Source organism: Chamaea fasciata, unplaced genomic scaffold (assembly GCF_029207755.1).
Source record: "Chamaea fasciata isolate MVZ Bird 193981 ecotype frontalis unplaced genomic scaffold, bChaFas1.0.hap1 SCAF_6, whole genome shotgun sequence".
Classification (NCBI taxonomy): Eukaryota; Metazoa; Chordata; class Aves; order Passeriformes; family Sylviidae; genus Chamaea; species Chamaea fasciata.
The window spans coordinates 61,478,318-61,504,233 of NW_027094091.1; the positions used below are offsets into that span (position 1 = coordinate 61,478,318).

Sequence of the window (25,916 nt, forward strand, 5' to 3'; positions counted from 1 at the left end):
TCCATGGAGGCGGCGGCGGCAGCAACAGATGCGGCGGCGGCCCGGCGTCCCGGCCGCCCGTAGCCGCTGCGGGGCCGCGCTGCGCGGGGGCCGCCCGCCCTGCCCAGCGCCCGGCCGGCGCGATGGCCGCGCCCCGGAGGGCGGCCGGCGGCGAGGAGGGCACGGCGGGCGGAGGGCAGGCCATCGTCTGGCGCAACGTGGTGCTGATGGGGCTGCTGCACCTGGGCGCCGTCTACGCGCTCAGCCTGGTGCCGCGGGCGCACATCCTCACCCTGCTCTGGGGTGAGTGCGGGCGATGCTACAGGTGGGGCGGGGGCGGCGGGGCCCCGGGGCGGCGGGCGCGTCTCGGTTTGCCCCTGTCCGTCCCCTGTCCGTCCCCTGTCCGGCCCCTGTTTACCGCCGCGGTGGCTTTTGTTCCCGAGCATCCCCCCCCCCCCCCCCGGCCGCTCCCGGGATGCCATTGCCAGCGCCGCGCCGGGCCCTCGGTTGCTGTAGAAACAGGGGGCGCTCCCCCTCCGGTTACATTTATCATTTTTTTTTTAGTTAAAAAAGCCCAGTCAAGCGGCGATGCTTCGGTTTAAAGGTCTGGGAAGAGGACGCGCTGGCCGTCCCTTTGCTGTTTCACCGCCTTACTTTCTGAACACCCGCGATTTTCTGCTCCGGTTTGGAGTAGGAAATCAGCTCGTCGTTTGTTTCTCGAGAAAGGTGATAGAAATTTTCATTAGGGAAGATGTGAAAGTCGAGTAAGAGCTGTAAGGTGCTGGCACAGAGACGGTAAGCCAGGCTGTGCTTTCGGAGGGGAGATGGCTTGCAGCGTCTGTCCTGCTAGCCGTGAAAAGCCAAGGATTCGGTTTGGGGAAGAGAATATCAAATATAGCGTCTTTTCTTCCATCCCACAGTGGTGAGGTCTTCTTTTCTCCACAGAAGAACGATGCTGGGAGAAAACGCTACACAGAAACGCTGCAGTATTGTGCAAGGCTTGTCAGGGTTTGTGAGACCAAATAGATGGGGAATGTCAGCATCACTGTCCAGCAGACAGAACTGTATATTGATTCATATAAATCTCGGTGGCCAGGAGGGTAAAAACTTGAGTGCTGCTTACAGCTGATGCAATTTTTTTTTGGATAAATAATCTGCTTTGAGGTGAGTGGAGAATTTAACAGCCTGGGATTCTTTTATACAGAGGGAAGAAGAGTGTCTGCTGCAGGAACTCACAGACATGGAATTTGGGTTGTTAGGCTGCCATCATTACTGCCGAGGTGACTCTTCAGAAGCCCCAGCTAGGTGCTTTAGATATCAGGCTTATTCCTTCTGTTTGGAGAAGTCCTAAACCTCTTTTTCACAGCTTCAGCTTTTGACGTTCAGTCTGTCTTAAACCCCCAGAAATCGCCACCAATTGCTGCCTGCGGTTGGGAAATGAATCTTTCCATCAATTACCATCCTCAGTTTCTGGGTCCCTGGAGGGCACCTGCGTTTGACTGGCAGCTTGGTTTGCACAATCCCTCACCTGGCTTGCTTGTGACTAGAAGAGGTTTGTGGGGTGGTTGTGTTTTGCATAGTTTCCTTCTGTAAGCACTACTCCTCTCGCCTCCCTGTTCCTAGTTGTGTTCAGGCTGATTTCGTAGTTTATCTTGGCCCCAGCATGGTGATCAGGGAGACCAGGAGAGCCTGTGGGAGCTGTATGGCTGGAACGCACAGCCTGTGGTCTGCTTTCAACCCTTCTCGGTCCTGTTGTGTGCAGGCAGGTGGGCTTTCTTTTTCTGTTTTGCCTTTCCAAGAAGACAATTTGAAATCATCTCTGATTTCACTGGGCTCCATTACAAAAATCCCTGAGGCTGGAGGCAAAGGACAGAGTTACCAATTCCCTCCATCCTCCGAGGTATTTTTTCCTGGTGGAGGTTAAACAGATGCTAAACAATAAACAGTTCTCAATGACTTTGCAGCCTAATGCCTTTCCTTCTAAAAGTGAAAGCCTCTCATTTCTTGACATCATTATTTTTAACAGCCACCCTAGAGCAGACCACAGAGTTTTTACAGGACTTTGGTGGGTGGTTTTTTACAGGGGCTCCACAGCAGGGAGTGAATGTGCCGGCTCCAGCTGTCCTGGACACTGCGAGACACTCCAACATCTGGCTGCTGCCAGCTCTGCTCCCCTCAGAGGTGCTGGGCAATGTGAAAATGCACACTCTCCTGCAGAATATGTCAGATAAATTAGCTTGCTGTCAACGCTGGTGACCTGTTTCTGAGGTCTCTCTGAGCGACCGGGGTAGATAAAAAAGGATGGCTGTTGCTTAGGTTGACAAACCCACCTCCCTTCAGTGTGGAAGGAGCCGACTAGTGAAGTTGTGTTGGAAGGCACAAGTGTCAATCAGACGTGTCCCTCGCTCTCCCTGGTTCTGCACATCTCCTTCCCTGTGCAGATCAGCTGTGAGTCTGCCTTTCTGTGGGCTCTGGCTGCCAGCCAGCCTTGGGAGCAGGGCTGGCACGCTGGCAAACGCGGATGGCGGGCATGGGAGTAAGTGTCAGGTAGTGCAGGGATGCGTGTACGCTGAAGGTGCAGGTGGAGGAGCTGCAGCCTTCCATGCATCCCTCTGTGGCGTTCTTTCTCTTCCCAAGCTGTCCTGGCACTCAGGAAGCTTCCCAGTGGTCCTGTGCAAGCCCTTCTTGCATCGCTCCGCTCCGTGTTCCCCACCACTGCTCCCCCATGGATGGATAAGCTGCAGGAAAAAGTGTGCTGGGAGCGGGATGCCAGTGCTGGCTGTGACCTCCGTGGTGTCTGGCAGGAAGCCGACAGGACAGCTTCCCATGACTCACCACTGCCCGCTTGGCTTTTTTACCTTCTCCTCCCCCAAGACATCCACTTCTCGTTGTGTTCTCCCCTGGGGAAGCCGGGTACAAACCCTCCCTCTGTGCAGGGCTTGCTCTCCTCCTTCCCCTCCCACCCCCGGAGGCAGCTGATGCAGCAGAGCGGAGCTGAGATGCGACTGTGCCACCTCGAAAACCGCTGCTCCGGCCAAGCTGCCTGCTCGGCAGGGCTCATTTCCATTGGTAATTTATTGACATTTGTCCAGCTGTACATAATAGACAATGGGGAAGCGCTGCCAAGGAAGGCTCAGCTGGTTGTTTACTCAGGATTATCTGTGCTCCTCTGTTCCCTTCGCCTCCCGCTCCAGCACCTTGGGGCCCGCCCTGCAGCTTCCCGCACCCCACATGGAGCTGGGGCTGCACAGGGGATCCCAAACAGCACTCTGGGTGGTGCAGGATTGGGGATGGGAATTGGTGCAGAACCGGGAATTGGGTTATCTTTCAAGGGATGTACAGATAAGCTGGTTAAAACACAGGCTTTCAGGGCCGTCCCGGGGTCTCTGTGGAATCTGATTTCAGTCCAAGCTGAACAAAAACAATGAAATTACTCATGTCAAAATTTTCCATGAGCTGGGAGCTGCCTTGACCCGAGAGGCAGCCGGCGGTGTGTGTGTGAGGCATCGAGCAGCCGCAGGCTGTGCCGGTGGGACAGCCAACGGGACTGGCCCAGCGGATTTGGAACGTCCCCTGCCGCAGCAGCCCGGGCTCCCTGGGAGCTCTCTTGCCTTGCTCTTTGCCAGCCTGACCCGTGCTTTGGTGCAGGGGTGAGTGGAGAAGACCCTGCTGCCTTTTCCCTGGTGCTCAGCACCACGGAGGTTGGAACGGGAGGCATCACCATTCTCTCCAGGCTCTCCGGAGGAACTGAAGCAGGGTGGGAGCAGCTTGCTGCCAATGGGACTGGCTGGGGCCAAGCATGCAGATTTTCCAGGAATTAACTTGTGTAAAGGGGCGCTTGTGGCCAGCCGGGGCTGTGGCTCACTGATGTTCTCTTTTGGGCTGGATGTGCTGCACCACTTTCCAGAGGTCGCTTGGGAGGAAACCGTGCAAGGCTCATCTCCCACGACAGCGACGTGCCATTAAATGATGCTTCTTAACCAGGAACCTCCTTGCTCCAGCCACGTCCGCCCTGTGGCAGTCCCGGTGAGGTTTATCTGATTTGATTTAGGGAAGCAAACTAAAAAAACCTCTGAAATCCTTGTACAGAGGGGAGTACCAGCACGTTTCGCTGCAGGGCCCAGTGCTAACAGCTGCTCACGGTTTCTTTTGGTGGGCTCGTGACAGCTCCTTGAAGACTCCATCAGGGGGACCACGTGATGGTCACGGATTTTGGTTGGAAAAAGGTGCTTTTCAGTCTTCACAGAGGGCTCGTGAGGAAGCACTTGAAGTCGCCAAACTAATTTTAGGAAATAGAGCTGCTGCAAAAGAGGTTTAGCTGTTTACCTGCTTAAAAACCTTTCATTCTGGGCTGCTGGAACAACTTTAAACACTTGGACAAGCACGGGCATGGAGAAATCCCAAATCACCTGGATGTGTTAGGCAGAGCTGCCTGAGGGAGGAGTGGATGTCACACGCTGCCGTGCCTTGCCAGAGCTTGGGGTTGGGAAGGAGGATGGCCTTGCCCTCGTGGTGCTCATATGGGAAGGGAGGCTTGTTGCTGTTGTTTTAGCAGCGTTTAGGAGATGTTTTAGTGCTCCTGAGAGCGCCAGATTGTTCCTGTTGAGCCGCGGCGGGCCCTGTGCCATGCTTCTCCTCAGCTTTCCCCTGCGCACCAGTGCTGGCTGTCTGGGAGCGCAGACGGAGCAGCGGTGCTGCCCAGCTGCAGCCCTGCTGAGATGCAAGCTGCTCCCAGGCGAGAGTCTGGATCCTGCCTGGGATCCCTGGATCCTGCCCGGGGTGCCTGGATCCCTTCAGTCAAAGAGACGAAAGCGGTTGTGGTCCTAGCACTTGGGGTTATCGCCTGTCTCTCAGGCTGCTGGTCGGTAGCACGCCTGTGGAATGAGGCTCAGGTTGCTGTTGTGCACTGCAGATGCAAGTTTTCTTGGTCCTGCCTGATTCCTGGATATTCTTGAGTGCCACCTGCTGGCTCTCTGGTTATTAACTGTTTTTAGTCCCGAACTGTTTCTGTGCACGGCATTGAAAACTCTGTGCAGACAGCTGTAAATAAATAAAAATAAAATCCTAGCTCCAGGGAAGTTCCCCTTGGTACCTCTGTGGATGAAGGAGAGTGGAAACATTGTCTCTGTTTCACGCCCATTGAAATGGAGACATTTGATGGAAACTTCTCTGTCACTCCTGCTGTATGCTCAGGTGATTTCTGTAGGTGAGGTTTTGGGTCAGAAATAGGGAGAAATGCATTTATCTTGGATACTTGGTGGGAAGGGCTTAATGAACGGAAGGACCTTTCCTCACTTTACTCCCCGAGGTGATCTCCTGTTTGCTGGCTCCCAGAACAGTCCCAGCCACGAGCAGGGAGCAGCTCTGGGAGGTTTCTGTGGAATACAGGAGGCTGGCCTTGTTGTCCATCAGCTCCCAGCTGCCCACCATGCTTTCAGCAGTTCAAGACAGCAGCTGGTCCACTATATGATGAATGTAGAAGAGGTGGAGTTAATCTAAATGTTAATTGCATCTCTGAGGTGCACGCCGGCACAGGGGAGGAGCCCTGCTTGTCTCTAGAGAAGTTTTGGACTGGCTTTTCCTTCCCTGGCCCGTTTGAAAGCATAGTTACACAGCTGTCACTCTTAATAGCCAAATTCTTGGCTTGTTCCTTTCCTCCTGGCATGAAGAGCTGAACTCCCATCATCTCTGACAAGAACGAAGTCTTTTCTCAAGCAGTGTTTCTGTCCTTAAAAATGGCATGATCCAGATCTGGGGGTGGCTGTAACACGTCTGGAAATGGTCTGAGCTCCGTGTCCATGGTAAAACTGGGAACACACCCTCACATAATGCACAGATAGAACAACATCACTGAATCACTTGGGTTGGAAAAGACCTCTAAGATCATCAAAACCAACCATTAGCCTACGCTGCCAAGTCCACCACTAAACCATGTCCCTAAGCATCACAGCCGTACTTCTTTTAAATCCACCCAGGGATGGAGACACCACCTTTTCCCTGGGCAGCCTGTTTGTGGACTGGGTATGGATGGATACAATCACACCAGTGTTCCTGGGTTTGTTCCAGAATCCTGCTCTGAGGTGATGTCCTGTTGAGGACACTCCTGCCTGTTGGATGTTTTCCCTTCCCCAGTGTTCACTCCTCTCTTGTTTTAACTGTTGCTGGAGGTGGTTCCTTGAGGAACCACAGTCTGTCACAATGTTCAGCTGTATGTGTTTTTGTTCCTTATCCTGATTTCATCCCCAGTGCATTGGTGGTGCTCTTGTGTTTTTTCCCTCTGTCCTGTGTGCTGCACATCACACAGCTGGATCCAGCATAGGGAGAAATCCCTGCCTGAATTTGGCAGGGTTGTTGGCATTTGGGCTGCCCCCTGACATGGTGGGCTTGGGAGAGGCATCCCTGTGAAGCAGCCCCTGGAAGGGAAGGTTTGTTGGCACCCCCAGAGCTGGCTGTGGCAAACACACAAAAGCGTAAAGTGCCTTCTTTAGCCATGGGCCACCAGTCCCTGAGCTGGTGCAGGCAGCTCTGGGGAGTCATCAGGAATTTCTGGCTCTAGCATTTTATCTTTGGTTACATGTGCAGGTGGGGATGGCAGAATACAGGCTCTGAGGAGTTTCAATGGATGAGTCAGGATGGACTTCTCTGCAGGAGAAGTCTCAAGGGACTCACTGCATTGAATTTAGTGTGGTTCCTCATCTCTGCCACTGCACCTACCCTCCCTGCAGTCACAGTTGCACTTGTAACTAACACTGATGTTATAACTGGAGCCAGGCAATTTCTTGTAATCAGATTTTATTTGTACCGTGTAGGCTAACAACGAAATGTGCTGCGCCACTGAAGAGTGGAACATTAACAATTACTGTGCTAAGTAAAGCAAAGCTGGTGTGAAACAGAGGGGAAGGCTGTTTGTGCAGCTGGCATGGGCAGTTGTGTGCCTGCCGTCCCTCTTGTGCGGGGGCCTCTGCAGCAGGGCATGGGGATTTCTGGAGCATCTTTCTCAAGGCATTTTGGACAGTGGTGTCTCAGATGATGTTCTGAGCGCCAGAGCTCACTGGAGGAGCAGAGCTGGGCTGGGGCAGGGCTGTTTGTGCTGGAGGGACACAGTGAGGAGTCATTGGGGGAGCGTGGGGAGCAATCATGTGGTGAGTTCCCCCGGGGAGCATCAGCCTGCCCACACACAAGGTCTCCTCCTCTGCCCTGGCATCATCCTCCAGCCTGACAGCTCTGGCTGACTGACCTGCTGCATGCAGGGGGCTTGTGCCTTCTAATTTTAATGAGGTTTAGCACTTGCAGCCCAGCTCTGAGGCTAAAACTGACAGGTGAGAAAATTGGAAGAGGCCATTTTTTGCAACAGGTTTTGCTCTGAGCTCTGGTTTTGGAAGGGGGAGGAAAAGGTGTAGCAGCTGATAGCATACAGGTGGAGCAGACACAGAGCACCTAGGCAAGGTGCAGCGATACAGAAGCATCATCTGGACTGTGAAGTCCTGAAAAGTCAAACCCATCAGATCTCTGCTTCAGTGGTCATGGGGAGGGCAGTGGGTCAGAGCAGGGCATTCCCCTGTCATGCACCTGGTTCTGCACAGGGTAAGCTTGGCTTTGTCCCTTTTTGGACAGGGATGCTAAACAATAACTAAACCTTCTTCCTCAGGGCAGAACTGCCTGCTGAACACAAGGCCCTGGTCTGCTGTGCTAATGGCTTAACCATGCTATTTCTTTACTCTGTCCCTAAAAAAAAAAAGGTAAAAAACTGGCATTTATTCTGTCTTGGCATTTACAGAGCACTTAAACCCCAGCAGAGCCCGAGTCAGCGTGCGGATTGAGGACAGCAGTGAGGTCACTGGGAGAGAAGTGAAATCTGCCCGTGGTTCTGTGATGACGCAGGACCCCGCTGAGCTGAGACAGGCTACACATAAGCATCAAAAATTTCAGAGGAGCCAAAGCATCTTCCAGCCTTCTCTTTTGATCTAAAAATACATGTAAGCTGTTCGACATCTTAAGGCAATCTTCAGTTGCCGGTGAATTCAGGGAATCTGTATTTCCTTCCCAGGGGACTTCTGGCATTGGCTGGAATAATTGCTGTCAGCCACGATTTCCATTGCTCTGTTGGCTTTGTTTATATCACATTGGCTGCGGTTGTCAATATGACCATTTCTGCTATTCCAACTGGAATAAAGTCTTTTGTATACTCAGCCAAAAGTGCTGGCTCTGGGGAACGTTCCTGAAAGTGCATGCACAGGCATGTGCATCCAGGCAGCCTGGATTTCATGAGCTGGTGCTGGCAGGGCCAAGGGGATGTGATTGATAGCTTCTCCTGGAGCTCCACCACAGCACAGAGGGGCAGGAGCAGGGCATCATCAGAAATCATCTTCTCTGCAGCTCTGAAATTCCGCTTCCCCTTTGCCTTTGATGTGCTTCTTCTTATCTCAGTCTCTCTTGGCTCAATTTAGAGTAGCTCAGAGGATGTGAAGATCTAATTTTAGATGAAGCTTTCTGGCCTGAGATTTCACATGTTTGGTCTCCACAGGAAAGCACGGCTCCCCGTGAGAGCTGGCATGACCTGCCTGGTGGGCAGCCCAGGGAATTGGTGCTGCTGCCCGCCAGTGCTTTTTAATTCTCATTTGCTCGCTTGAATCCAGCCCAAGGAGCTTTTGATGCCAGCCTTTGATAGTTTGCAGGGCTCAGTGAGCAGCGGGTTGGCTAGCAGAGCAGTGTCTCCTTCCCAGAGACCCCAGGGCCAGAGCACTCGTTTAACATCACTTCTTGGCAGCAATTTAGGGACTAAGGTGAAAATCTCTTCCTCCTTAATAAGTGTAGTTGCAGGTCAGAAAATCAGGCTTTTTTAGAAGGATGCTGCGAGTTAAATGGTATGTTACTGCTCCCTGGTGTCTCTTTGCTGTGGAGGAAGAGAGCTCCAAGGTTTCCCTGGAGTTCAGCAGCAGAGATGTGTACTGGGGACTTGGTATCTAATCTACATCTAAGAATGCTGCGTGTTGACCCTGGCCCTCCCACTGGTGCAGTGCGTGACATCAACCAGCATTTTTAGCCGAGGTATTTGGAAAGACTGCTGGCCTGATCTGGGGTGGGAAAACTTGCCATTCTGAGGGCAGACATGGCATTTTAAGAAAATGTGTCCCCAAACTGGACATTATCTGATGAAAACGTAAAAAGAGCACATGAAGCACCACAAAATTATCGGCTGCATTTGTGGTCTGAGCCCTGGTGTTGGATCAGAAGAGAATCTTCTACCTCAGTCCGTGTGTGTAGTGAAGTGGAGGGTCTCTTAGGAGTTCAGAAGAGACCGGGCATGGTGCAGCTACTGAAATGGGTGGCAGTGCTGCCCTGAATTTCAGTGGGAATGAAGTTAGGCACCACTCCGTACTATTGGAAGTACTTTCCCTGGTTTGGTCACTTAAGTCCTAAGTCTGCCACTGAGTAACAGCAAAACCCCACAAGTGAGGAGGAGAAGGCAGATGGAGGATATGCAGATGTAATTTAATTTTTAGAAAGGAAAAAATCACCACTGGAAGTTACAGGAGTGTTACATATTTATGGCAGTCAGTCAGCTTTGCATGCTTGTGCTTGAGCAGCTTGCTGTTTGTATGTCTCGTGCAGTTCTTGCAGCACAATGGAAAACTTTGTGTTTGACTCATTTGGTTAGTAAAATTCCCTAACAAGCAATTTTTATCTGATTGGATAAGCACAGGATGCTGGTGTGGGAGCAGACAAAAGTTTCATGTCCATTCCTGTCATTTTTAGTCCTCAAATGGTTTTTTTTTTAGTACAAATGAGTCAAGTTGTGGTATCCTTTTATATACAGGGGAGAAAAAATGGCCTGTGCTAAGATGAGAATTTCTTGGCAGCTTGCTTGAGGCTTTGCTGGCTACTTTGGAGAGAGAATTTCCTCCAAATGGTGTCATGTCATGAGATGTCTTCATCATGAACAGCCTTTTAAGGTCAGCTGTCTCCAGCTGCCCTCTTGTTGAAAAGGTAACAGATGTCTGTAGGTGAGGCACAGCCTTTTCATTTGTTGATTTTAATTCCCCAAGCAAAAGATGTGCTTTGTTTGCCATTAGTGTGATTAGAATGCACATCTGAGGAAATTACTCCCTCCTGTATCAAAGGGATCTTGCCTCCTGATCCTTGAGCTGCTGGAGGCACAGTGTGTGTTTGTAAAAATGTATAAGCCTTTTCTGAATGTAACTTCAGGCTGGCCCTGGGAATGTGTCAGACCTTGTAGGCTAAACAGTGTTGGGGTTGTCATGACCTAGCAGTGGGACCTCCATCAGAACAGAGTCCTGTGTGCTTCTGAAACTGTCCCCAAAAAGATGGCAGTAGAAGAGCCAAGGTTTTTCCAGAATAGCAGCTGGAGGGCAAAGACAGCACTGAAGGAGCAGCTCCCTGAGCACATACAGAATGATGCTGCAGGTTGGTTATGAGCAGGCAGGGGATTGACAGGCGGGGACAGCAGCCAGCACAGGAGTAAATGGGGCTGATATCCTCAGAACAAGGCATAAAACCAAGGCCCTGACCCTTGGTGGCTATTCTGACCCGTGGTCTGTCACCCTCCTGGTCAGAGCTGGCATGATAACCACTCTGGGACAGCCTCCAGTAATTACTTGCCTTGGTAATTACTTTTCACAAACTCTCTGTGCAAAATGTCACATCTTGAAGTCCACGCCACTTGAAGTGGGCAGGCAGTGCTAGTGCAACAACAGCTGGCCTGTGTTGTCTTTTTGTTCCCCTTTTTAAATTTTTTTTTAAATTCTTCTTTAATTCAGTCTCCTCTGCATAGCAACTCCCCTTACCCCTGTTAGAATAAGGTATGGGGCTAGGTGAGCCACTGCTCTGATCTCACAAGGCCTGCCATGTCTTGTTTGAAGGGGTGAGCACTTTCGCCCACATTTTTCCCCATTGTTGGCACTGGAAAGACTGGGAGATTGTGCCCTGCTTGCTGGCATTGATGTAATACACCCCAGTCGTGCCTGGTGTAAGATGTGTCATCACTTGACTTAAAACCAAGTCTGCTCCAGGACGAGAAAAAAGTTTCTTACGTGCTGTAGCATGCAAAAAAGCCAAAAGGTTCACAGAAGTTGCCCAGTCCCACAGTGTGTTCGGAAAATAGGGCTGTGGTGGGATCTGAATTTGGAACAACTCACAGAGAGCAAACTCTGAGGATGGTGGCTCTCCAGGCATGTGGCAGGTTCAGGGCAGTCACCTTGCTGTGGTTGAGTGCAGTGTTCAAGTCCCTGAGAAGGGACTGGGAGCCACATGGGAGAGAGATGCTGGCAGTGAGACCGGCAAGGGCTGATTCCCTTCCCTGCTCCCGGCTCTGCTGTCCCTCCTGTCCGTGCCATCCACACACAGGGATCAGAGCCCCTGGGTGGGAGCTGGTGCCAGGCTCCATGTGCTGCCACCCCATGGGAACAGCTGTGTGGCATTATTCTGTATTCTGAAGATGGTTTGTGTGTTGACAGTAGTGCTGTGCTAAACCTGCAGTTGATTTTGTTTCACTGCTCCCGTTTTCCTGTCTGGTGTATCGTCCCTCTGAGATAATTGTGATTTGCTCCATCTAACTGGGTTATGTTTGACTTTGGTAATGTGTGGATGGCTGCTATCCCACAGTGTCTCCTTGTCATATGTGGTGACATATGACATATATGTCCAGTCATCTCCTCGCTTTCAGAAGCCGGAATTGTCTGTTCAGATATGCAGAGTGAACCCAGTGTTTGTTGAGCATCTTCTTTTGGTTGATTTGGGGGTTTTTTTAATAACAAGATAAAAGTCAAAATCAATCTGTAATGTGCTGGGTTCACAAAGAATAAATACATACCTTTCTAATGTGGTCCCAGGTTTCAAAAACAGAAGAAGTTCTAATTTTGATATTTAACATAAAACAGACTTGAAATTTTCGGGGGGTGAGATCTGCTCCAATTTAAGCAACCACTAAGATCAGAGGATGATTTGCCTGTGAAGTAGATACAGACTGTGGCAACATCCCCCCATATCTTCATAAGAAGCCAGTTCCCTGGATACTGAGATTTTCAGAAGAGTTTGGCACTGGCCTTAGTAAAGCTTTTCTGGAAATCCAGCTATGGGCATAATGAGTTGCTCCGAAAAAGGTGGCTCAAATGTTGGATGTTGTTGATTTCCCATCCATATTAAAATGATTTGCCTGGTGTAGTTTTCATTGCTTCTGTCTGACAGTGAGATGACACCTCTGTGCCTGCTGTTCAAAATCACACTGATGTCTTGCTGCCTTATCATATGGCCCACTGGGAATATTTTATGAACTGTTGGTGATCCTCCTTTCAGGCTCCTGCTTCCCCAAGCTTCTCATCCTCATCACAGATCCCTGTCTCCAATTACCACTCCCCAAACTGCCTTACTTTGCTTTGTCTTTACTGTGAGCATTTCTTCCCCTGTTTCTGCATGGATCCTTCTGTGTTTTCCTAGCTCTCTCACTGCTGCTCCAAATATAGCATCATCCCCTGTTGTAATTAGCATGCTGTTTGCCTTTGTTTCAGGTCATTAATAAGAGTGTTGAATAAAAATCTTGTGCCTATTGATTCTGGCATGTTCCCATAAATAGCATCTGTGCACAGGCACAGTGTATTGGAAGCCTAGCAACCCGCCAGCTCCCTGCCTGCACATTACTTTAACCTCGTGTGTCTTGTCTCTCGTGCATCCTCTCCCTGTCCCCGTGCACTGGGTCTCTCTTCTGTCCTTCTGCACAGGTTTTCCTGCTGTTTTCTCTTCTCCCTCTTCCTCTCTGTTCCCTCTTTTATACGTGTTCTCCCTCTGCTCCAGTTCTGAATCATTTTGCTCATGCTGTGCTCTGTCAAGTGAGCTGGTTGGAAATGCTCCCATCAGACCTCAGCAGAACATGCAGAGGACACGTCTGGCTTTTTTACCAGTCTCCTCTTTGTACATTAGCTATCCCACTAAATTAAAAAGAAATACAACATTAATTGCTTGAATTCCAGGTTGTTAATTGGTGCTTTTCTTGTGGCTTTATTTCCCCCCTCCTTTTTTCTGCAATAAATATTTTTTACTCTTTATTACTTAGGAAACCCGTTGAGTTACATTTCTAAGAGGGTGTTTTCAGTACTAGGAGGAATTGCTATTAACTGTCGGCTTTGCTCCACATTGCAATCCTTCTGTGTTTCACTGACATGTTCACCCCCTACACACACTCCAATCCCCAAAAATGGGACAGGTAAGAAAGCAGTGGTTTTCTTCACTACAGTACTGTAGCTGTGCATGATTAATATATAATCAAATGGTTGATAGTCTGATTTTTGGTTTGAGATCCTAATCTATTCTGCAAAGGAGAGCTTGGGACCTGTTCCTTACATGGCAAATATTTGTCGTCTTGGCTATTTGTGCACTGGGAATTAGTGGTCAAATATTATTTTCGGGCACCTTAATTGCTGTAAGAATCACAAAACTTGTTATCACCAAGCAGTGCATTTGTCTGACAGGATTTGCTTCTGCTCTGACGCTGAACCTCCTGAGTAATTTTGTTTGTTTGTTTCTGGGGATGTTTCAACCCTCGGGATTTATATTAGGAAGATTCCTGCTCTTATGATTCCTCCTCTGCAAAGCCAGAAAATAGGCATGGTGCGTGGGTATGAGCCCCAGCTGTTTCCTGGATCACTTGAGCACTGCAGGAGTGGGCCGGGGCTGGCAAGTCCCTGGGGGGCTGGGAAGGGCCAGAGAGGGTTGTCCCTGGTTGTGTTCAGTGCAGATATTCCATATGGTCTGTTCCCCACCTTCTTACACTGGACAGAGGAGGGAAGTGAAATCGACCCTAATGTCGCATATCTCTCATTTTACCTTTCATTCTCGTTCTAAGCAATCATTCATGATGAAGATGGATGGGTGCTCTTGAGGAGCACTTGGTCAATTAAATGATTTGTTGCTTTGAAATGGGAGAAAAGCCCCCTTGTGCTTTAAGGAAAAAAAAAAGAAACTGCTGAAGATGGGAGATTCCAGCCCATGACTAGCAGGAGGTTAACCAGTCACAAAGCCCAGAGAAAATAGGTTCTTGAAATGATTCAGGACTCTAACCTTAATATTTTTATGTTAGCTGGATAATGTCAGTATTCTGTGTGTCACAGATCTGTTCCCACAATTACAGTCATTTGAGTGATTTGGAAGGCTTTACTTAGTGATGTTTCTGCACAGCTCAACATCACACAGAGCAAATGGTAGGATAGGTTTTCTCTAATTTCATGGATGTCCAAATCCGTGCTCTAACAAGGCATATGCAAGAACTGCAGCTCTGCAGTGGGGACTGGAGTGTGAGGAATTGTGGTGTCAGCGTTTTTACTGATCTGAGAGTAATCTGTAGGTTCAGCAAAATCTGTGCATAATGTACAGAGAGAATTTATGATCTTAGCTCATTTCTGTACCTCTCTTCAGGTAAGTAGAAATTTTAATTTCATTATAGACTTCAGTGCACTGGGCATAACTGCACAAATGAGCCTTTTCTAGGAGTACCATGAGCACTCAGCCTGCTGAAAATCAGAATTGTCTCTTCAATGATGGCACCCAAAGCAGGTTTTAGAGAGGCATCATCTTTACTGGGACCATTCTGACTCCAGCTGCATCTTGTGAGAAAGTCTTTGATTTGCTGTACAGGGGATGACAGGGATTTTGGCCATGGACATAATGACAAACAGTTTGGGTAGATCTGTTTTTGATGGATCCACCAGCGGAGTGGAAAAAGTCCATTTGCTTCTTCAGTCCGCAGGGGTGGCAATCAACTTGAAATATGGTTGCTGTTATTTTCCCCAAATATCTTTCCATTCTATTTTCTCTCAGACGCTGCAATTTCAAGCACTGTGAGCTGGGAGTTGATAGAGGGACACTGTAGACACACACCTACATATACATTTGTTTTCTTTTTGCACAGACAAATGTTTTACGTTACATACTGGGAAAAGCAGACTCTGAATTCCTGTCAAGCCACTGCCTGTCCAACAGGGTTCCCTGGTGGACAGACTCTTGTGCAGACACCAGTACAGAACCCCTTTTTGGGGATCTCGTTTTCCCTATTTGTTCTGGTAACTTGAAATAGGCTGTTTTAACCAAAACATGTCTGTGTGTGTAGGGTGGCAGGGAGCCCTGGCTAAACAACACATCGCTGCAGATGGTCTAAATTGATGTGAAGTTGTCCTGTAATATTCTTTAATGTTTGAGTGTGCTCTCGTTTTGGTTTTACACTTGCAAAATAAGCCTGTCCTCTTTAGGCAAAGAGCCTGTGAGGCAGAGGTGGGCTGAGAACCTCATCTCCTGTCTGCCCAGCCTCGTCTCCTGAGTGACCCTGCAGGCAGGCAGGCAGGCAGGGCAAGGAGCATCTTTACACCAAGGAGAGCACAAATCATGTCAGCTGGCCTCGTGGCACACCCACCCTCTGTTTTGTTTCTGTGTCTTGCAGCCTATTTCTGTTTCCTGATGACGGCTCTGGGCGTGACGGCCGGCGCGCATCGCCTGTGGAGCCACCGCTCCTACAAAGCCAAGCTGCCTTTGAGGATCTTTCTGGCTGCAGCTAACTCCATGGCTTTCCAGGTGAGCTGGTGTTGCCTATTCAGATTCTTGGATCCCCTCATCTTACCAACAACAAAAGAAAGAAAAAAAAACCTGACAGAAAGACATTTATTTGCTGCAACACGTTCTGCTGGCTCAGGGGGTGCGGAGCCCCTCTCACCACCCACGTAACAATGTGCACTAGGCAGACCAGGAGCAATAACTACTTGAGGAGCAAGCTGAACGTGACCAAATCAAAAGCTCAGCAACTGATCTGTGGCACAGGGCTCGCCCCACGCCTCACAGGAAAACGTGGAGACTTTTATAAGGGCTAGCTTGACGCAAATGTGTCTGTGTAACCAGGAGTCTGTTCATCCAGGCAGCTGGAGACTTTGTGCCCAGAAAGGAGAGCAGGCATCCTTTCACAATCTTAATTTATCTCTGTTTTATGCAGCGTTTTTCACCAGCCCAATTCAAATACGTTTGTGAAGAAGTGTGTTACTAGCTCTGTGCTTGCTGGTAGGCAGTCCTAGACCACAGAAACACTTGTGTAACACCCAGCTGGTTGTAGGAGTTAGTCCTGAACCAGGATCTTCTCAGTGTGAATTTGGTTCCTCCTCTGGCGGGTAAGGATAAAGATAGGTACCTGCACTAAAATTAAACTTACCTGTGCTAAAATGAAACTCATTGAGCTTGGCTGCCATAAGCCCTTGGGGCACCGAGTACCACATTATGTGTTGTGCCCTGAGTTTTCATCTTTTTCCTTTCAATCTGGTTGGTGGACTTTTTGTTCATTTGCCTTGACAGAGAATGAAAGGAGTCCCTTTATGTACCTCTGTACTGCTCGTTTATCATCTTTGATTTTTTTCTTTTTGAAGGTGGAAAGAATTAATTAGTTAGCCTCTCTACACATTGCAAAGAGCGCAATGCTTTTGCTTGAAAATGGAAATGTGTCCATTTCGACTATAACCTTTCTTTATTCTGAACCATTTTCCATCTGCTGCTTGGTTCCTTGCAGAGCTTTACAAGCCCTTTGTTCAGTGTGTTAAACAACTGCTTAGAGTTTTGAGAAGCCCCTGGTACTGTCTCCCTGTTATACAGCTGATCTTATCTTTCACAAGTAATTTAAATGAGTGTGTAGAGCTGTTTGCAGTGAGCCTGCACACAGGGATTTCATTGCATTCTGCTCCCCTGTTGCTATGGATTCTGCTCTCAGCTGCATTGGCCTCGTCACTGCTTTTGTCTGAGGACATGGAGGGATTCTGAGGCAGGGAAGTACTTCAAAGTAGCTTCAAGCCACCTTTGTGCCCTTCATATCAGAAAGAAGATGAAAGGCCAAATTCCCCACTCTAAATCTGAAGCCTGCTCCTAATTACCTTGACATCCATTGCCTGTAAAGGCCTTTTCCACCACCGCAAACAGTGAGTGATGAGTTTTCAGGTCCATCTCCTTCATGTTGGCTCTGGGAGGAAGAGGTAGCATTGGAGATGCATAGAGCATCCCTGGATGCTAAATGAGGAGGAAATATTTAGAGTTCTTGAAGGGCAGTGGAAGGAAACCCTGCTGTAGTGTTTTAGCTTGATGCTGCCTGGGCTGTGACATGCTGTACCTCCTCTGGAATACCATCAGATGCAGCCACTTCTGCTGTATGGATCTTTTTATGATCAGAGCATGCTGAGCTGTGTTTCTTCTCTCCATCTAGAATGAAGCTCTCATAATTTTGAAAGACTGTGCTTCTTGCTGTCACTTGTCTGTTTCAGACATAGGTAATACCTGGCTTTTTGATCTCCTAGCATTTAAGTTCCAGCACCTCAGCTGGGCCGTGCTGGTGTCACCTCTGTGGCACAGTCTGTGTTTGTGCTGGGTGCATTTGTACACAGCAGCAGGGGTGGTGTGGGAATCTGGGTCAGCACGTGGAGACTGTCACACAGCCCAGGCTCTTGGCACCTTTCAGTCTGCAGGTTTGTTAAGGGACCTGCTAATGAAACCTCCTGGCTGTGTCACTGTCACAGCATGATGCTGTTGCTCTCTGCTTCGGAAGGGATTTCACCCCTGTGTTTACCCGAAACTTGATCAAAAGCGGTGTGTTCTTGAAAACTGGTTGCTAATAATTCGCTCAGAGCATATTTACACATGCTGTGCTCCAGTTCTTGGTGTATTTATTGTCAACAGTTCTGGCCTCAGGCCTTTATTTCCTCTTAGCCTTTGTGGTTTTTAATTAGATGCAGTTCAATTGTTTCACAGCTTCCTAACCCTTTCATCTGGGGAATCGTTGTTTTTTTGCCAGTTCTGCAGGCATTTGCTGTGGCATGAAAAGCCAAGTTAATTTCTCACAGTATCATTGCTTTTCCTGGTTATCTGCTGTCCCACAAATGACTTTATCAAGTGCTCTTGTGACGAACTGATCGATAGTCTCACTTGAGAAGTTATTTTTGGTTAAGAAAGAAGACTTTTCTAAGTGTGCTTCTTGCGTAACCCTGTTTTATTTCAAAGTTACTTAATGTTGACATTTTCCAGTCATATGGATATTCTCACTGAAGCCGCTTGAAGCAGTGTAGAGGTTTTCCTTCCTGTTGATTTCTGTGTAGGAAGGTAGAGGTCTTCCCTTGTTCTTACTGAGGACTTGCGTGACTTCCTTTGCTTTTTTGCAGTTTACTTTGTTTCCTCATGCAGTGAGATAGTTAAGGTGCAACACACTGGAGCACTGGCAAGGGACTGATCTTTGCTGCCTCCTCTCAGTGGCTTAGATGTGTCAGTGCTGCAGAAAAATGTCCCCCTCACCCCCAGTCCACTCCCAGCATCACTGTGTTCACTCCATGACAACAGTAAAGGGCTGAGCATAACTGAATGCAGTGGAGCTGAGATCTTTTTGGAGCTCTTGTTCCTCACTTGTCCCTGGTGTGCCCTTGCAGGCAGAGAGCATTTTTGCAAAGCTGAAATTGGACATGGAGCCATTTGAGCTGGATTCTTTAGCTGCTCTTTGCAGTTGTTCCCAGAGTCCCCTCAGTGCTTTCGCTCAAACGCTGATAGCTGAAAGAAAGAGCAATGATTTCTGCAATGCTTTCAGCACAGGGCTTTTGCCCCACAAAATACCGGTGCACACAGCTTCATTATCCTGTGCTTGCTGTGTCCTGTGGTATACTCAGTGCCCAGATGGGTGGTGTCCTGTTCTTACTTCAGAGACACGGCAAATGATTTGCTCAGTTCTACTGGGAGCAAAGCTGCTGTGGTTGATGGCTGTGGGTGCTGTTCCTAAAAGCAACCCAAGCCTTTCCTTCCTTGGGTATTTCTGCTTGGGTACCTCCCTGACTGTGCAGAGATGGAAATAGCAACCTCTGCTAAGAACTCTCCGATTAAAGTTCACGCTCCTGTGGATCTGGGCATTAACTGACATTTCCATGTTTTGGTGCTGGTGTTGAGCAGTTCAATTCATAGATGAGTGTGTGGTCTGAGGTTTGCAAGTGCTGGATGTGCTTACAATGCCCTGCACTAATAGCTCAGCACCATTGCAAAAGCCACTGCACCATAGTCCAGTGCATCCAGCCAGTGCATCCTGCACAGCAAACTGGGAGGCTGAAATCCCTTCGGCTGAGTGAACTCAGAAAGTCTCTCTTTATGGATCCAGGTGTGAAACTGTGGTCCATCCCTTCCTCCCTGCAGTCCACATGATTCCATTTACAGCCATAAGGCATTTCAGTGTCATGTTGTTCACTACAGTAGTTGTAGTGATCCACAAGCTCTGTCCCATTTTCAGCACTGTGTTTGTGCCTGGAGGGCACCAGCTGCAACCAGCTGAGAAAGAGGATGCTGGAACTGAGAGCCTCTGTACAGTGGTCCCCTGAAAATAAATATACAAGGTTCCCCATAGCACAGTCTTAAAATAACAGTGTAAACATGTATGTACCCAGTCCCTGCAGGCCATCCTCAGACACCCAGGGCAGACTGATGATGGTAACTCCCAAGATGCTCTAACAGCCATTTCTAGCCCTGAGACTTGTCCAGTCTGTGCCAGTTCCCAGATCAGGTCCCATTCCATGTGGGCACTGACAGGAGTGGTATGATGGGCTGGCTGGCTGCAAAGCTGCGGGTTTTAGTCAACAGCCCTTTTTGAGGAGCGTCAGAGAGGGGCTTGCTGCTGTTAGGATGTGTGGGAGTGATGCCTTGGGAGGGCTGACCTGAAACAGAGACTGGACAGAGCTAGAGAATAAAGTAGGTATTTATTGAAAGGCCTCCAGGATTCACCTTGAGCAGGACAAGAGCCTGACCAGGGCTACACCCAGTATGGACTAAGAATGGTCACAAAATGGTTGACCAGTCATGAGGTCTTACACTTTTATAAGTTTTGGTCCATTTGCATATTGGGGTTTAATTGTCCAATTACATCTTCAGGTTGTGAGGTCCCATCCTTCTTGTTCTTCCCTTCATGTCCACCATTGTTAATGCTGTTGGGCTGAAAGTTGTCTTTGTTCTTTTTTTAGCAGGAAAAGGATTTGTTTTGTCTCCCTACTCTGTGAAGAGAGCTTACTAACAGTTAATGTGAGGCTCAGAACTACACCCCTCGGCAGGACAGAATCTGGAAAACAAGGAAGCTAAAACTTTAGGCATCAGGAGGACTGGCGGTGGTCGTAGTGCCTGGCCCCTCTCCTCTCACCCCACTGTATTTTTTGTGCAGAACGACATCTACGAGTGGAGCCGGGACCACCGCGTGCACCACAAGTACTCGGAGACGGACGCGGACCCGCACAACGCCCGCCGCGGCTTCTTCTTCTCGCACATCGGCTGGCTCTTCGTGCGCAAGCACCGCGACGTCATCGAGAAGGGCAGGAAACTGGATTTCACTGACCTGCTGGATGACCCTGTCGTCAGGTTCCAAAGAAAGTAAGTGCCGGCGCTGGGCCCTGAGGCAAGGTGGGCGTGGAGAGGTTGTCTTGGTTTAGATAGACAGGTATCTGCCAGGGAAGGTTGGAGTCTCCCTTGGAATGTAAGCCCCTCCCCCCTTGCCAAATTATTATAAATTTGCAATTAAAAGGCTGTCAGGCAAAGATTTTGGGAATAGGTATAGCAGTTCTTTACTAGGGATATAAAAACACAGATGTTGTAGTACAGAAGAATAAGCAAGCAAACAAACAAACAAGAAATCCTAGAAAACCCTGCAGAGTCAGAAATACAACCTGACATCCTGTTGGAAGCTGTCCAAAGTAAGCCCTTCTGGAGTGGCAGATGTGGTTCTGTTGGAGTAGAGATGGTCCCGTAGAAAAAGGGTGCAGTAATGGTGAGATGGGTCCAGTCTTCCTCCAGGAATCCAGTGGAAAATTCGATGACTGGTGACACTTGTGGCACCTTTTATCTGGATGGAAATAGTTTGGCTCCTCCTCCCTGGGTGGAGCATCTCACAATGGGATATGTAATGTGTCATGTCATTGATGAGCTTTAATGGCCCATTAACAAAAGAAATCCCCATGGAGGAAATGGGAGGGTGAGCAGAGATAAGAAACAATGCTCCACCCGGTTTTTAACAGCTGGCTTGTTATCAGAGAAGGCAGTTAGTCCTCCCTTCTGGAGTTACAACAGATAAAGGAAAAATCTCCCCAACTGGGTTTCAGTAGATGGAATAGAAGAAACATTTTTCCCTTTTTTGGTTACAAAACCCAAGACAGAGGTCCTCCCGCCTGGTGGTCTGGTTGTGGCTCATTCCGTGTTTTCATCTTTCCCTTTTCTCCCCCGAGATATCCCTGCCACCTCGGCTGCAGGTGCTGGGATGCCTTTCCTCTGGCCCCCACTATTCCCACGTGGCTGACACTTCGCTGACTGTCCTCGCAGGCTCTGTGGCACAAGCACTGAGCCCTGTCCTTGTGCCTCTGCTTCCCCAAAAAGCCAGGGCTGGTTATGAAAACAGCTGTGGCAGAAGTGGCTCGGATCTTGGCCCTCTTCTTTGATCACAGGAGCAAACTCTGCAATCACTAATTGCCTTAACACAGAAATGCATGTTTCACTCTGCAAAGTCATCTTTGGCACCCCTGGGCCAGTGCAGGCCAAGTGCCACCTCTCTCCAGACTGCCATTCTATGCAGGATTAATTATCTCCCTTGGGAGTTAGCACAATCCTGGCTCAGTTTGCTAGACACTCTGTGAGAGCTGGGAATTGAGCAACATCCTTTATGTTCTATGTGAGTACCTGTGTTTTAGGCACAAGAAGACTTTCTGCTTGCAAGCATTTCATCTGGGCACTTTGGAAAACTGCTTAAGGCCATTTCTGTGTATTTTCTGAGTGAGGGGAGCAGTCAGTTAAGTCTGAAAATTAGGGTTTTTTCTGCTAGTGTACAGATTTCTCTAATGCGAAAAAAAAAAAATACCCTTGTAATGGAAATCTTCCAGGAGTGAGGAGAATTTCCCTCCGTGTATGGTTGCTTCTGGTTCCTCAGTTGGCAGTGCCTTTTTGCAGCAGCTCCCTTGTAGTTTGCTGCAGCTCCTCTTGGTTGTTACCTTTTCCAAGACAACAGCACACCACGAGAAGCAGGCTCTACTGCCTTGCTCATGCTGCGAAAGTTGTGTAGTGAAGAAGTGTGTTTTCTACAGGAAAGTTGTCTTAGCAAATGCCTTTGCTTTGGATTTGGATTTAGGACTTTGTCCCTTAACCAGAGTTTGGGTTTCTCCTTTCTACAAGGTTGCAGTGTTGGGGTTTTTTTGACAGCATGGAAAAACTAGCTGGCCAGATTGCTAAGAATCATAATAAAGCCTTCTTGTCATGTTTTGTTTTAAGCCCAAATTGTTAGTTTTGCTGAATTTAGTGGTGCTGCTGTGTTGTGGACGAGGCACCACTCAGTCAGTTTAAAACCACATCACTTCAGCTGAAATCACAGTACTGCTTCAGGCACAACCGACAGCAAAACCCACCCTCTGTGCATGAGGGAGCAATAATCCTGCAAGGGATGTGAGAGGGAAGCTCACAGGTGAAGTGTCTCCATGACAAAGTTTTTGTGTGGTGAAAGCAGTGGTGTTCCCCAGGCATGTGTCGAGGCATTGATTCCCCTGCACTCCAGGTAAGGAGGCTTCTCGCTCCAAGGTGGATGTTTCTCTCCTCTCCAAAGGAAGACAATGTACTCTCATGCTTGTTCAGATGGGAGATTTCATGTCTTCATCAACGACTGGGCTTCTTCCATCTTGCAGGATAGTTTTAGTTGGTGCCTGATCAGCTGTTTTCGTATTTTATTCTATTTCTTCAGAGTGGTAGAGGCTTTGAACATTGAAGGAGTTTTCTGGACTGGAAAGTATTTTTCTCCTCCAGCTCTACATAAATCCTGGCCTTGAAATAATGAGATTTGCAAACCTTACGAGAAGTCAGTCATATGAGTGGGAAATTATTTATCTTTGGCGGAGCAAAGAAAGGGAACTTGTTTGCCTGGAGGGCCTCAGCTCAGGTAAGTGAGGATTGAGTTCTGTGAGAGAGCTGAAGAATGCCCTCTTCACCGTGGCTGGTGTTGCTGTAGAGCTGTAGATCTCCTTCTGGAGCCCAGGATGTGAGGCACAACCTCCAAACAACAACAAAATACACCAAGCAAAGAACTTGCAAGGCAAGAGGTTGATTTATTTCATGCACAAGATGATCAAAACTAGCTCATGTGTTACAGATGAGAACTGTGTTTGTGAAAACTTCTTTCCTTTCAAAAATACTGCTAATACAAACATTTTCCCCATCCTCTGTGGGTTTTAATTGAAAGCTGTTTGTTTGGTTTTTTTCAAATAAGAATGACGGTTCTTCCTATCCGAAAGGCTTTCAGGGAATGTAAATTTTAATAACTGTTTAAGAAATCTGTTCTTCCTCATCCCTTCTGAAAAACTCAACAAAAGCAGAGGTCTATTTTAAACCTGTCACAGGGGGACGAACAAGACGGGTCTTACTTTGCATTCCTGTCTCCCTTCCCGCCCTGTAGGTACTACAAGAGCTCAGTGGTGCTGATGTGCTTCGTGATCCCCACCGTCGTGCCGTGGTACCTGTGGGGCGAGAGCCTGTGGAACGCCTACTTCCTGGCCTCCATCCTGCGGTACACCATCTCCCTGAACGTCACCTGGCTGGTCAACAGCGCCGCCCACATGTACGGCAACCGCCCCTACGACAAGAACATCAACCCCAGGCAGAACACCCTGGTCACCCTGGGAGCCATCGGTGAGTGCTGCTGCTGCCACACTGGGCATGGCTCTGCCAGCTCAGAGTGGTGTCCCATCCTCTCCCACCCTGGCTGGGACTCGGTGCCTGCACCTAGACACCGCTTGGAGCCCGGGTTTGGAGGAGGCTGGAGCTTGTGCATCCCGGAGGAATGTTCTACTGATGGTGTCCACGTTGAAAGAACACCACGTGGTATCTCGGCAGATAGTGCAGCAGAAGTGAGTGACCTCACTTCTGACCCAGTTGAGTGTCTCCCCTCTTGAGGCACTTCTGGTTTTCTTCCCTGAGCATAAGGCGTGGGACGTGCCCCTTCCTGCTGGGGAGGAAAGCCCAGAGCGCTGAAATGGAGTCTGGTTTGTGTCTGCCCCAGAGGTCTGGGGTGGATGCAAGACTTGGGACATGGGTGTTGGAGTGTCCTGCCTGAGCGTGTTCCCGTGTTGACAAAAGTGCCAGCTATGTGGTCGTTAAACTCCCTCTCTGTTTTTCAGGTGAGGGTTTCCACAACTACCACCACACCTTCCCGTTTGACTACTCAGCCAGTGAGCTGGGCCTGAAGTTCAACCCCACCACCTGGTTCATTGACTTCATGTTTTGGCTGGGGTTGGTCACTGACCGCAAGCAGGCTCCGAAGGAGATGATCCAGGCTCGCAAGGAGAGGACTGGAGATGGCAGTGCCTGAGGAGAGGCGCTGGGCCGTGCCAGCGGCGCTGTCCCGTGGCTGGCTGGGTGTGCGCGCAGCCCCGTGCCTGTGGTGGATTTACCTCTGGGTAAAATTACCTTTTCATTTCAGACCTGTTTGGCTGAATCAGTTCCCCAGGAATTGATTCAGCCACAGCTTTTTTTTTTTTTCCTCCTTTCCTTATTAGCTGTCTTATGTCCAAACTTAAGACTATTAAGTGTAAAAATGTTATATATTATTTAATATTGCAGTTAAGCGGGAGAGAGATTTGATTTTAGTCACTGTAGTTCATGTCTGAGATTTGTTGTATTTTGCTTGTTCATGGTAAATGTTGGCAGGTTGAAGGAACTAACTGTCCTTTCCAAGCGCAGTTAGGGGAGATTTTTGTTCCTACTGCTCATCCAGTAAGGTTTTGAGGTGCATCTTTCAGGGGGAGGGGACAGGGCCCAGTGTGCTGTGTCAGCTGCATACTCATGGAAAGGACAGTAACACTGCTGATGAAAAACAGTATGTCCAAGGGGAAAGATCACCCTCAGTTTAGTTAGATGTTAGTTTGGAAACCTGCTTTCTTCTTTTTGTTAGCCCTGTTAGCCAGCCCAGTGCACTGCTGTCTTTGCTAAATATGAAAACTCTTTATTGCTGAGCAGGCTTTTGTGTTGAAGATTAGTCTCTATACAAGCCAAAATACCAACTGATGCTATATTGAGATGGTTCCTTTGTTGTCACATATACATTGTAATGGTAAATGTATAGAGCTCAACCATGTCTTAAGCCAAATAAAGCTTTGGTTTCAATGTTTGGAGACCTAAGTCATATTCTAATCAGTCATGGCCATCGATGCATGCATATTTTAGCTCCTCTTGCACAAGAGGCCTCTTAATTTCTTTTTCTTCCTTTGACTAGTGGGTCTTAGAAAACTGACCTTTATCTCAGTCAGAGCCTGTACTAATATTTCAGCTGCATGCAACATCCATTGGTTTCTGAGCAAAATATAAAGACAGTTATGTAGCTTCTGAATTTTAACAGTTGCCTTGCTTAAACAAAAAAAAAAAAAAAAAAAAAAAAAGAGAGAGAAAAAAAGGAAAAAAAAGAGGAAAAATCCTAAAAAAAAAACCCAAACAACGGCATGTGGATTTAATGGGACATATAGCCCTTTGTGTTAGATGTTAGCCAGTGCAGGAGAGAGGCTTTGTACTGTCAGCACTGGAGCACTTTTGAAGATAGAGGGCATGATTTTCATTTATACAGAAGGTCACTGCCTTGCCCCTCGGAGAGGGAGTGCCTGTTTCCCAGCCACACAGCCCCACACCCTGGGCAAGGCAGGGATCTCAAGATAACTGAGACTCAGGCCCAGATATTTTCAGGAAAGATGCAAAAGTGGGGGAAAAAAATAAAATTATTTCTTTTTTGTTCTGTTTCTTGTTTTTCAAATGATGCCATATAATATAAAAGAGTTGTCTTTATTCTGTCTTTCATCCAGCAGGTGTTTTAAAAGTGTTATTTTGCCATTAATGATGTGTAAACTCTTGAGTGATTTACAATAAACAGTTATGAGTTAGCCTGG

At 48.4% G+C, this 25,916-nt stretch overlaps 1 protein-coding gene across 1 annotated transcript; it reads left to right on the plus strand.

The window, feature by feature from the left end:
• Positions 1-25,916, plus strand: SCD5 (stearoyl-CoA desaturase 5). Its single transcript, XM_066186609.1, has 5 exons — positions 1-282; positions 15,422-15,552; positions 20,183-20,388; positions 23,441-23,673; positions 24,162-25,916. The coding sequence occupies exons 1-5, from the start codon at positions 123-125 to the stop codon at positions 24,350-24,352; spliced, it is 921 nt and encodes a 306-aa protein (XP_066042706.1). The 5' UTR covers positions 1-122; the 3' UTR covers positions 24,353-25,916.